This window comes from Achroia grisella, unplaced genomic scaffold (genome assembly GCF_030625045.1).
Source record: "Achroia grisella isolate CSIRO2021 unplaced genomic scaffold, CSIRO_AGI_Agris_v1 utg660, whole genome shotgun sequence".
Classification (NCBI taxonomy): Eukaryota; Metazoa; Arthropoda; class Insecta; order Lepidoptera; family Pyralidae; genus Achroia; species Achroia grisella.
In genome coordinates, this window is record NW_026712984.1 from 3,982,311 (window position 1) to 3,994,452 (window position 12,142).

Here is a 12,142-nt window from a genome sequence, read left to right on the forward strand (position 1 = left end):
GACTTTCCCTAAAAAGAGAAAAACCGAACCAAAAAAAATCCCTTACAATTTCATTACCTAATTTCTCCTAACCTATACTTTTATCAGTTATTGACTTATTTGGTGACCGGTATATACATATTTTTTTCTTAATTGAGATAAACTTTTAAATATTTAATTTGTGTCGTCTACTTCATATAGAAATTGTGGTAGTAAAACACTACAATGTGATTAGTTTTTTATCTTGTTATTTATTAAATGAACACAGTTCTTTGAAGACTTGCTCTTGAACTGAGGACGAGCCAGAATAAATTGCAATAAAATTTGTTTCTGAGAAATGTTTCATAAACGTCTATTGCATTTTGTACAATTGGGAGGCGTTGGTGTAGCCGGGTACTTTGTTGGACAATATGGGTATAATCTCAAGAAAGAAGGTCAAAATGATTGTTTGCTGATAAATGGCAATAGAATTAAAAACATGCCTGGTTTGCCCATTTTCGGTACAGTTTCAGCAGCAGCCCCATTCACCGAAAGTGGCACGGCCAAATACAGGGTAAGTGCTTAACAAAAACAAACTTAAAATATTTTACTTCTGACATCACATACTTCCCTTTCCTAGAACACTTTTACGTTCTTTTGTTTTCTATTAATTATGTCACACCAATTTCAGTCTTTTTTACATAAAACTACTAGTGCAGGAGTTCTGGATTTCATGTGTCTGGTTATCTATGAATTTTCTGTGCCGTCCACAGAAAGTAATAGAAAATAAAATAAAAAGGGTACAGTGTAATGGTAGACTCCTAGACATATTAAAGTAATTAAATATTAAACAAATATTTTTCATAATATTAGATAATTTTGTGTAATATTTTATTTGTTTAGAAATTACTCTCAGCATCTTTTTTTTCTAAATTAATTTAATAAATGTATTACAATATACTATGCTGTTGCAATATGCATTTATGTACTATGTAAAATATTAAATTAATATAATTTTAAATACTAATTTAAAATTAAATTAATTCGTTTGTCAAAAACTGCTTTAAACATTTTGTAATATTTATTTTATATGTTTTATACATAAATTGCAACTATGATTTAGTATTGTATTCCAGAATTTATATAATACATAAATAATATTCAATTTAAACATACATGCATATACTTTAATAATTAATAAATGGTAGACCCTAATGTATTGGTTACAATTATTATTTACAGCAAATAATTACTTCTACACTTGACTAAACAAAGATATTTAAACAGTTGTTAACTAATATTATTAAGATACAGCATGGATGAAAAACAAAGCATCATTATTCCAATTTGCATTGAATAGTGATATTGGGCAGCATTTAGGCTAAATACTTTCATCCTTCAATTATTATTACCTTTTTTAGCATTATTACATACATTATTTAGCATCCTTTCTTCATCTAGCTAAGTATAGAACTGTACCAAATTTAATTTTAATCTGTTAAGTAGTTTTGTCTTGTCAGTGTAACAGTTAGACAGAGACAGCTACTTTCATATTTATAATATTACTAGGATTCAGTATTTACTAGATGCCTGCAAGTTTCTCATGAAAGTACTAACAGATAAAATTATGTCAAATCTTCCTTTCTTTACAATATAACAGTAGTCAATTATATGTATATTTTCCATTTTCTGCAGAGATTTTCTTACCCATTTATTTACACTTTCATATGATTAATCAAATGTTTAGTTACATACTAAACTATTTCATTTGCAAATGGCAAGTATCCACAGTGATAGTAATATAAACTATCATATTAATAATCACATAGCTCTGTTCAAACCATTGTGATTAATTACTGGTGAAAACAGTATAATAAGGTAACTTACCTGGCTTTATTTTGTTCTGGTGTTCTACTATACTGTTAGTTACTAGTTCCACTGTATAATTCAAGTGAATTTATTGATTTTTTTTAAACAGAATATTATTTTAAAATTTCTAGTCTTCATCACGAACACTTAAAATAATTCTCATGTTTCAGGTTCCAGAAATAATGAAATATGGCTTCCCTGGATTGGACAATATTCATTCATATGATGATTATGTACTATCTTATGACCAACGTAACAGGGTACCACATTGGGTATTCGAGCATCTAACAAAGGCACATGTGACGAAGAATGATGCAGTGGATAGGAGTAAATGCGAATTCATGCCTGATGAAAGCATCCATCCATACTTTAGGTAGGTATAAGAAATATACCATATCCTATAGTAACGCCATAGTTATCCTCACCATTGTAGTGACATATATGACTAGCTGACCCACGCAACTTCGTCTGCCTGTCATTTCCCCACCTTTTGTAATATTTTTCATTGCAGTTCCGCTCCTATTGGTTGTGGCATAATGTTATATATCTTAAATGAACAAATGACTAACCAAAACAAAAAGGATTTTTCAATTCATGTCAGTATCAGTAGTTAACAAACTCTTCAGCTTTATAATAGTATATATAGATGTGATGAGGTGTCACTACTTAATTTATATGTTTATTATAGTATCTAGGTAGTGAGTATACTGTGAAATAATTGTACTATTTATTGTACATTAGTAAGTTTATTTCGTAGTGTGCTATAAAGCTTATTAGAAACGCTGAACTTAAATCTATGTGAATGGAGATATAAACTAATGGAAGGGTCTCAAGAGTTGACAGAAATATTACATGTATTACAATTAACAATCAGTGTACATGTGAACTCAAGCTTGTCGCCTACATTTCAAATTCAAATTCAAAAATCATTTATTCATGTAGGACATTTTAGCCGCTTATGAACGTCAAGTTTTTACATTAGAATTTTTTTTTCCCTACCGTTCAGTTCGGTATATAGATCCAATTGAGAAGAACTGGCAAGAAACTCAATTGAATTACTTTTTTTTAAAAGCCAGTTTATTTACATTTCATAGGTATTTATATAGGTGTCTATGTCTAACATTAAATGAAAATCCCGAACATGAAAACTATTGCCATGCACGCTCGTCATTCAAGTAATTCAATTCAATTTCGCTGGGTATATTTGAGACGCAACTGCAATCACAGAATCACGGGTGTATCTGTAGTGCTGTTCATGTATATAGCCGACAGTTACCGTTTACCATCAGGTGAGCCGTCAGTCATTACCGGTGCATACATCTTAATGTATTGATAGTAATAATAATAAACAGTCCTGGTTTGTTTTGTGTTTATTACACAAAGTAGTCTACTCCCAAGGTAAGCCGAGCTTGTGTTATGGGTACTAGATAAATTATATGAATACATAGATTTTTTTTGTAAATACATCTATAATATACATAAAGAACATCCAGACCGATATAAACAATTATATCAATGACTACAAATGTTAACCGTGTGAGGAATCGAACCCGTGAGTATCTGAACTAAACCGCTAGACCGACGAGGCAATCTATTATCGATATAGTATTAGAACGAAATAATTTCCAGGTCACAAAACAGCGATTATCGTAAGTCAGGTTTTGACCGTGGCCACATGGCGGCAGCGGGTAACCATCGGATTTCTCAAAAGCACGTGGAGCAGACCTTTTATCTCAGCAATATGGCGCCGCAGGTATACATTTCATTTGTAGTAGTCTATGCCCTCCATCTGCTAATTGAATATGTGTTTTTTTTAAATATACAATAGTCCAATTTGATGGCTCTTTTTTTTAACACCGAAGACCGCATTGAATAATGTTATTTCTCGCATAGGGACCGGTATTTTTTATTGTTAAATACGTATATTATTTTTTAAATTATATTATATTTATATAAAAAAACATCTATCAAAAAGAGCAACACACAAGTTTCTTGCTCATTCTTCTTGTGATGAATCTGCATTCCGAATGAGTGGTAGAATCAAAATATGACTATTCAAAAGTGCTTGTTATGAGTTTATTTGAATAAAGATTATTTCTATTTCTATTTCTATTAAAGATGTTTTTAGTGTACAATAATTTGAGGTAGGTCGACAGTCCCAACGTGTCAATTTACTTTCGTTGTGGAGTGGCCCACTGGTGGACATGCGGTCTTTAACGTGTTAATTCGTTTATATTCCTTTTAATTCATGAGTCGGCTTCCAGGCGCTGACTGTGAATTCTTCCGCTAGTCCCTTGATGTCACACTTTTAAGTTGAGGCATAATATCAAATAAATATGTAATTATAGCAATGTTGCTATGTAATTGTTAGGTTTATTAATAAAAAATTGCATGCCTACTTCGAAAAGGCTTTTTCCAGCGCTGCCTCCTAATATCACTGTGACTTAATTCAAAATTCAAAATTATTTATTTAGGTAACACAATTTTTACTACATTCTATACAGTTGTTGAAGACTTCTTTTAAGCATAAAGATGCATACGCCAGGAGGCTCCCCTTTTCCATAGCTTATATCATGATAACTTTTGTAAAAATTTTAATTGTTTGTTTATATCTGTCTGTAAATAAGTCACTTACTATGATTGCAATATCTTTAATTGAAACAGGTTACAAAGCAAGTGGCTTAGAGCCCGAAATAGGCGAGACGACAAAAAAACTAGTACAAAATCAACCTTCCCAAGACTACTATGTCAATTCGATTACTCGCACGACGCAAACATTTGTATTCATGAGTATGATTGTTTGTATTCTATGTACATATCTTTATATAGTATAATATTAAGTCGCTTCTTCTGTCTATTCGCTCCAGTTAATGCAGTTTTTGGCAATAGGGTGATTCAAGAGGAAGGTTTATATGTATAATACATGTACACCCATTCGAAACCGGGACGAGTAACTAGTGTATTAAAAAAAATATGTATCAATTGTCCAGTACCTATAACACATGATCTGCTTAGCGTGAGATTAGATGGCGCTGTGTGAATTGTCTAGGGTTATTATTATTATTATTTACCCGACTTCAAAAAAGGTTATTCTTTTATACTTATAATCGTTTATCTTATATTTTCAGGTGGGTGAAGGTTTCAACAGACATGCGTGGAATACATTGGAGAAACATGTGAGAAAATTGACCAGAGTGTACAATAATGTTTACTGCTGCACTGGACCATTGTATCTACCAAGGTTCGATTACAGTCCAATATTACTTATATTACATAAGTAGTTAATAAATAAAATTTACATAATATATTTCTAAATTATAGCGTTTTTGTAATGTATAGGCTATATCAAGTGTCATCAAAATCTATACAGTAGTTTTTCCGTGAAAGAGTAACAAACATAATCCATCCATACTCACAAACTTATGTGTTTATAACTTATTAAAAAGTAAAGTTTGTAAATTATTAAAAAAGTTAGTCAGATTTTTGTTGAACAAATTCTTAATTTATTTTCTTATTTAGAAAGGAATCGGATGGCAAGACTTACGTGAAGTATCAAGTAATAGGCGCTAACACAGTATCAGTTCCCACACATTTCTACAAGGTAGTCGTGGGGGAAGCGACGAACGGCGATTTACACATGGAGGCCTACGTGATGCCCAATCAGAAGATATCAGATCAGACGCCAATTACATCATTTATGGTAACATCCTATTAATATTAAAAGAATCTAAAGGTACACATCTTAGGTATATGATATTGGAATGGTGCACCCGCCTGCGCTAACGGTTTACGCTGGCGGGGCACCAGTTGAGGATCCAGTTGAGATGAGTCTGAGGTCAGGTCAGTTAGCCAATCGTGGTAAATTCCCCAGGAATTAATCACTATGATTTCCAGGTCAACCTGACGTGGTGCATTGCTAGCAATGGGGTTATTAGTCCACATCACTAACAATTTTCGTGAAAATGAAATGATATTGTTATTATCATATTTGTTTCTGTTACAGGTACCTCCAGAAACAATAGAGAGGGCGGCTGGTTTGTTATTCTTTAACAAAATTGATAGGAGTAAATTGTCTTCGATTAACGGACGGAAAGTGTGATCTTTTAGAATTTTATAATGAAATAAGTAAACAAAGTTTGCGAACTCAAGACTTATTGACTTCCTATAACCTTGGTTATAACCAAGTTTAATCTTAGAAACAATTTTTATGTTATAATAGAAAAAATCATTATTTATTTATGTATTCGGCCGGGCGTGATGTATATAATTGTAGTCAGCAATTTAGTAATTATAAAACAAATTTTATTTTCATAGAAACAATAATTATATATTGTATTTGGCCTAATTTATATATTTTAAAATCTTAAATGGACCTTTCTCTAAAATATTAATTACATGTCTTCATAATGTAAGGCCGCCTGACAAAGACGGTTATTTGTTTTAATATTTTTATGTTTAGTGCAATTCTAAAAAGATCCTTTGGCGAATGATTGAAACCAAATATTAGTTTATGTAAGTGATTGTTTCTGAATGCAATTAACGAAAATGTGTATAATTATTGACATTAAAAAATAATCTAAACATGAAATAGAAATAATCATTATTCAAATAAACTTTATATAAGTACTTTTGAATAGTCATATAATTATTTTTTAGCATGCCACTACCGGAAAGTAGACAGACAACAAGAATAGTGGACAAAAAATTTGCTTGTTGATCTTTTAAAAATCTGTTGATCAGCATTACATATTTAATATTTTGTGTGAATAGAAACTGCCAAATAGCAAAACTAGTAATAAAATAAATCAGTGATAGTTTATGTTTGTAGGTTACTTATACTTATGAAATAAATAGTTATGAATAACACTATTTTTTATTTGTAAACTAGTAGTGTCATCTATTGATAATCAAACACACAATCACGCTACAATAAATTTTATATATAAATTTCTCGTGTCACAATGTCAGTTACTATACTCTGAAACAGCTTGACCGATTTTTATGAAATTTTATATCAATAGTAGGTCTGAGAATTTGGTGTCGGCGTTTTTCTGTTCCATTCAACCTTTTCTTTAATATCCCTGTTTGCAGACCTCTCGTTATTCATCCCTTTTCGGGCCATATCTTTCACAGAGTCCATTCATATATTTTCGGCCGTCCTCTGCTCTAATAACCATCTACATTCTAGTCTAGTCTTTATATAGCATAAAATTGTTAGCTTAGATCTTTTATAGCGGTGTTTAGCAATAGACAGAGTGAGGAAAGTTTATATCTATAATACATGTAAACGCGTGCGCAGCCGGGCCGGTCGCTTGTATAAAATAAAATGCTTTAGTGTGTAAAAACATTGTATATTCTAAATTAGCTTAGTATTACAGTTGTTTATATAGATACAAATATCTAGGGGTACACAGTTCAGTTCTCGTCCTCGTCCTCTGATGTACCGTTTTGTTGTGGCTCTTCATCCATACGCGCGTTGCCCATACCTGCAAAGAAACCATATTTATTGTCTATACTGTAAGTTAGTCTTGCTGACAGTTATATATATACTATATATAAATATCAGCTCTTGTCAGTTATAATAATAATCGAGAATACCTCACATAGCGCCATCTACGAAACATACATAGAAAACATCTAGACGATAATACTGATCAGACGATACTTTGTGTTGAAACTTACTTAAATTTATTTAACTTGTCAAAGAGTGAGAAAGGATAAGTGGAAGATGACAGACTGTGTAGACCCCAGAATAATATAATAAAGAAGGCAAGGCAATGGTGATAGGGGCGGATAGGAGGGGCCTACCTAATTATATTAATAATATAATAACTCAATTAAAGAATAACCCGACCAGAAACAAGCGACGGGAAATTCTCCGTTCTGTTCAAGAGATGCGCACATGCATGGGTTGATTGATCTCAGGGTTACCAAACCCTATGAAAAGTTTTTTTTATATATTAGATGGTTATTTTTTATTCAAAATATCGCCAATTATTTCAGTGGGGGTTTTGTATCCACGAGGCCCTGGACTACAGCCCAAAAAGTCCTTAGGTAGATCTGCCCCTGAATGGTGATGATTTAATTTGTGAAAAAGATAGTCTCACCTTGGTCCTCATCTTCCTCCGCGGAGTCTCCAGCCACCTCAGCATTCTCTGCCTCTGCCCGCTCCATCTGTCGTGCCAGTTCGGCTTCATCCGTCGCGGTCACCACTTTAGGCTGAAATTTATTTTTTAAGAGATGATAATCTGCCCTCGCCGCTCCATCTGCCGCGCGCAGTGTCTTTTGATAGCACATTGCTAGCATCCGTCGCAGAAATTGGTCACCACTTTATGACAAAAAATACAAGCAAAAGAAATTTATTTTTTGAAGATAGATGTTAAATTTAGAATAATTAATGTTAGATATTTATAGACACTCACAAAACATAAAGGTCAAACATAATGTAAATAAACATTTAATGGACATAGACTTGTACATAATGTAAATAAAAAAAAGAAATTCAGTTCAGTTTCTTGCCACTTCATCTCAATTGAATCTGTATACTGAACTTGACGGTAGGGAACAATATTAATACAAAAAATTGGACGTTCATAAGCGGCAAAAATGTCTTACATGAATATTTTTTTTATTTGATTAGGGGTTCGAAGTTTGTGAAGTCAAAGTTGCAGATAACATCTATTAAAAATAATTGTCTGCTTGATCCATAGATATGAAAACCTACCGGCATTTGTACGTTGAAAACGCCGCCAGCTTCTAAGATTGTTTCCTTGATTTTTTCTATAGCATCCTGTAACGTTTTGAGCCCGTCCGTCTTTTCAGGTGTGGTTGTTGTAATTACTTGAAAAATAAATTGTTATTTATAATTTGCCTAGTACCATAATAGTAAATCTGAAATTTTATACACAATACCACGATTATTATTGACTAATGGTCAATAGGCACGCTACCATCTACCTGATAAAATTAAAGATAAAAGGGTGAGCACAATAGATCTATGTAGGTCATAGTGCTACATCTGACATTAGCCCAAAACCCGCAATAATAAACCTAATGAAAAGAGTAAACTATTATTTTTAAAAAGAGAGTTGATAGATTTTACGAATTAATAATAATAGTTTTTTTAACTAATTAGAACGGCCAACTAGCTGACGCTCAAAGATGGTAAGTGGTAACCATCATCTATACACATGGATCCGGCCGGGACGCCACTTGAGAATTGGCATTAAGGATGACTAAGGTGTTGTCTACAAATCCTGTAATTTCACTGCCTTATACTCTTCAAAACCGGAATACAGCTTACGAAGCAAGCTGCTTGGCGGCTGAAATATGTGAAACTTAGTGACTATGTTGTACAAAGAATATGCAAACTTGATGCAGACATAATTATGAAGAAAAATGAAATAAATACTGAATTCCATATTTACAAAGATATTACATTATACATACTTGAGTTATGAACTTTATATCTCAAAATATTACTAAACTTACTAATATTACAAACGCGAAAGTTTGTTACCCTTTCACACAGTAATATATCTTATATACATGGACTATAGTTTTCAACAAAAAATAATCTTACCATACAAAGGCGGAGCAATTAGATTAATTTTAATTGGCATCTCAGTTGTGGACAACGCTAGACCGGACGTCAGAGCGGTTCTGACGGCATCTATGCCTTCATAGCCGTAGCACGCACACTCAATGTCGGCTCGGATCTTCACTGCTTGAGATGTCAGCTTCCTCTTGATGTTTGCTAGGAGTACTTCTTTAGTATTCTCATCAAGACCACATTCATTTAGAACTGATGGATCACTGTTAAAAATGGAAACATTTTGAAAATTTATAATATAACAATATGTCTAATATTATATCTCTGGACAATTCATACAGCGACATCTAGTCCCAAGGTCAGCAGAGCTTATGTTATGGGTATTAGTTTTTGTAAATAGATAACATATGTAGAAAACAGCCAGACACAAATAATCATACCGATGTATACAATATCATTGTTTACAAAATCGAATCCATGACCATCGGTAGTAAAGTGGTGTGCTAAACCGTTAGACCACCGTTGCTCATAACAATCGCAAAAGTAAATTCAAACATACGACCTTTGGTTCTAAATCAGTGTAGTATACATAAACATAATGGTACATACTATTTCCTGTCCCCCATGGTCACTAGGCCAGAAAATTGTTGGTAATGGGGAATTGCTAAGGGATGACCCCACTGGTAGGGGGGAAAGGGAATTGTTAGTAATGTGGACTCATGACTACATTGCTAGCAATGTATCATGTCAGGTTGACCTCCATGCGATTCCCCCTGGAAACCATCATGACAAATTCCTTGTGAATTTGTCACGACGGGCTAACTGACCTGACATCACATTCATCTTATCATCCTCCACTGGTGTCCCGCCAGCGTAAACCGGTAGCGCAGGCGGGTGCACCATTCCATTATCATCCATAATAAAAAAAAGACCCCACTGGTAACAATGTACTCTACATTACTAATTTAATTGGGATATCCATCCATATTATGTTAATAAGCAACTTATAAATTATGTTACTAAATTATACATATATCTATGTCCACATCCAGAAGCACTGGGTCCACATCAGTGCAACAATATATTTTATTAATTAATAAAATATAATGTAACAGTCACAACTCTTAGGCGTAAAATATACTTACACAGCAGCCTGCTTAAAAAAGTCATAAGCTGATGCTTTTTTCTTATATTTCTCTTCAAATAGCCATGCTGTCCTCTTATACAGCTCTTCCAACTGTTCCGACGACTCATAATGTAACAATTCAGCAACATGTCGCAGGATTGAGTTCACTGCTTTTGCTTTCGCATACCTTTCTGTGCATTTATCTATGTCCTCGGCTGACACACGACGTTTTGATAAGTCTATGTAGCCTGTGAACATATGTATCAGTAACATTATGAGCCAGATGAGACAAATGAATAAGTTATAAGTTTATGTGTTATGAAGTCGTGGCCATTCAGACCTATATTACTTTTACAAATAAAAAATAAAACTTACGATGTGGCATTAATTTTGATAAATTGTTATTAGAGATTAGGACACACAGACTAAATTCTAATAATCATCACTTTGGGTTTTGTTACTTTGACAAAATCTTTTCATAACAGTTTTTCAAATAGTTTCCATATATAGACAGTTGTCAATTATGTTAAAATCAATAATTGTTTAAATGATTTTTTGCAATATAATTGATATATTTATATAGTATTCAAGTTATATAGACAATATTAAGTTTATTATACATACTAATTACAATATGAAACATTATTTCCATACATTACTAAATGTGTGTATTTAAAATTATGAACTACAATTTGGGTTCAACAAATATATAACAGTAGCTAATGACGGCCCAGGGTGCAGGGTGTAGTGTTTTGTAAGCATATATTAACACAATATATCGCCTACAGTACTCTAAATCAACTCAAAGATAAAAAGAACTTCTCAAATTGGAGCAGTGGTTATAGAATTTACTTATATCACTAATAATAAGGCCTCTTTAAATGATTACTATTATTATTTATACTCCATGTTCCACATTACAAGATTTCATTTAAAATTCTATGAAATATCTTTACCTTTTTCTTTATCCACTCTGATTACCACAACGGGCTCTGTTTTACCGACCCTGATTAATTTATTGATAGACCTGATTCGTCTTCTGGACAATTCGGAGAACAAGATCATGCCTTCGATGTTATTGTATTCGAGTAGATGAACATAGGCGCCCATCTCTGCGATAGCCCTTACGTTCACCATCACTACATCTTCCACCTCGGGATATTTTTCCTGATAAAATCGACACGACAACGGCATCTGAAATTACAAATTCTAACCTATAATTACTATACATGTAACACAATAAAATATAATCATGTAACATAGACACAATTTATAATAAGTATAATTATCACCTCAGTTGTGTATTGTCACGTATTGTTAAGAATATTCTTTGTATTATTTGTTGGAATATTGAAATAATCAAATTGTTTACGTCGACCACAGCACGAAGACTCTTATACCAAATGTCACCCCCCTCGGGGGGAGTGGGTGACATTTTGACATAAAATGTAATGAAATTTGACAGTATATTTTTTTTATTAAGTATTTTACGGCCCTGGAATTTTCCTTTCAGCCAAACAATTACATTGTACACATGCAAATCAAATTTGACAGTAGATACCTATGTTGCCAGCAAATTACGCTTTCTAAATAGGTTTGTGGTAATCAGAAATTAATATTATGTACAAATTTTTATA

The 12,142-nt window shown here is 32.7% G+C and overlaps 2 protein-coding genes across 3 annotated transcripts; one reads left to right on the top strand and one right to left on the bottom strand.

The window, feature by feature from the left end:
* The first annotated feature begins 306 nt into the window (after nucleotides 1-306).
* Nucleotides 307-6,677, top strand: LOC131849837 (endonuclease G, mitochondrial). Its single transcript, XM_059199961.1, has 6 exons — nucleotides 307-532; nucleotides 1,998-2,200; nucleotides 3,457-3,580; nucleotides 4,956-5,068; nucleotides 5,347-5,527; nucleotides 5,831-6,677. Exons 1-6 carry the CDS (start codon nucleotides 317-319, stop codon nucleotides 5,924-5,926), a joined length of 933 nt encoding a protein of 310 aa, XP_059055944.1. The 5' UTR covers nucleotides 307-316; the 3' UTR covers nucleotides 5,927-6,677.
* Nucleotides 6,678-7,182: 505 nt separating this feature from the next.
* On the bottom strand, nucleotides 7,183-11,928 carry LOC131849634 (eukaryotic translation initiation factor 2 subunit 1-like). 2 transcript variants are annotated; one of them, XM_059199747.1, is made up of 7 exons: nucleotides 11,798-11,928; nucleotides 11,462-11,714; nucleotides 10,525-10,753; nucleotides 9,410-9,642; nucleotides 8,552-8,667; nucleotides 7,935-8,046; nucleotides 7,183-7,313 (listed from the first exon to the last, which is right to left on the bottom strand). In XM_059199747.1, the coding sequence occupies exons 2-7, from the start codon at nucleotides 11,697-11,699 to the stop codon at nucleotides 7,243-7,245; spliced, it is 999 nt and encodes a 332-aa protein (XP_059055730.1). In that variant the 5' UTR covers nucleotides 11,700-11,714; nucleotides 11,798-11,928; the 3' UTR covers nucleotides 7,183-7,242. The 2 variants fall into 2 exon arrangements, with proteins under 2 accessions (XP_059055730.1, XP_059055729.1); XM_059199746.1 differs by having other exon boundaries at nucleotides 11,462-11,699; nucleotides 11,798-11,927.
* Between the last annotated feature and the right edge of the window lie 214 nt (nucleotides 11,929-12,142).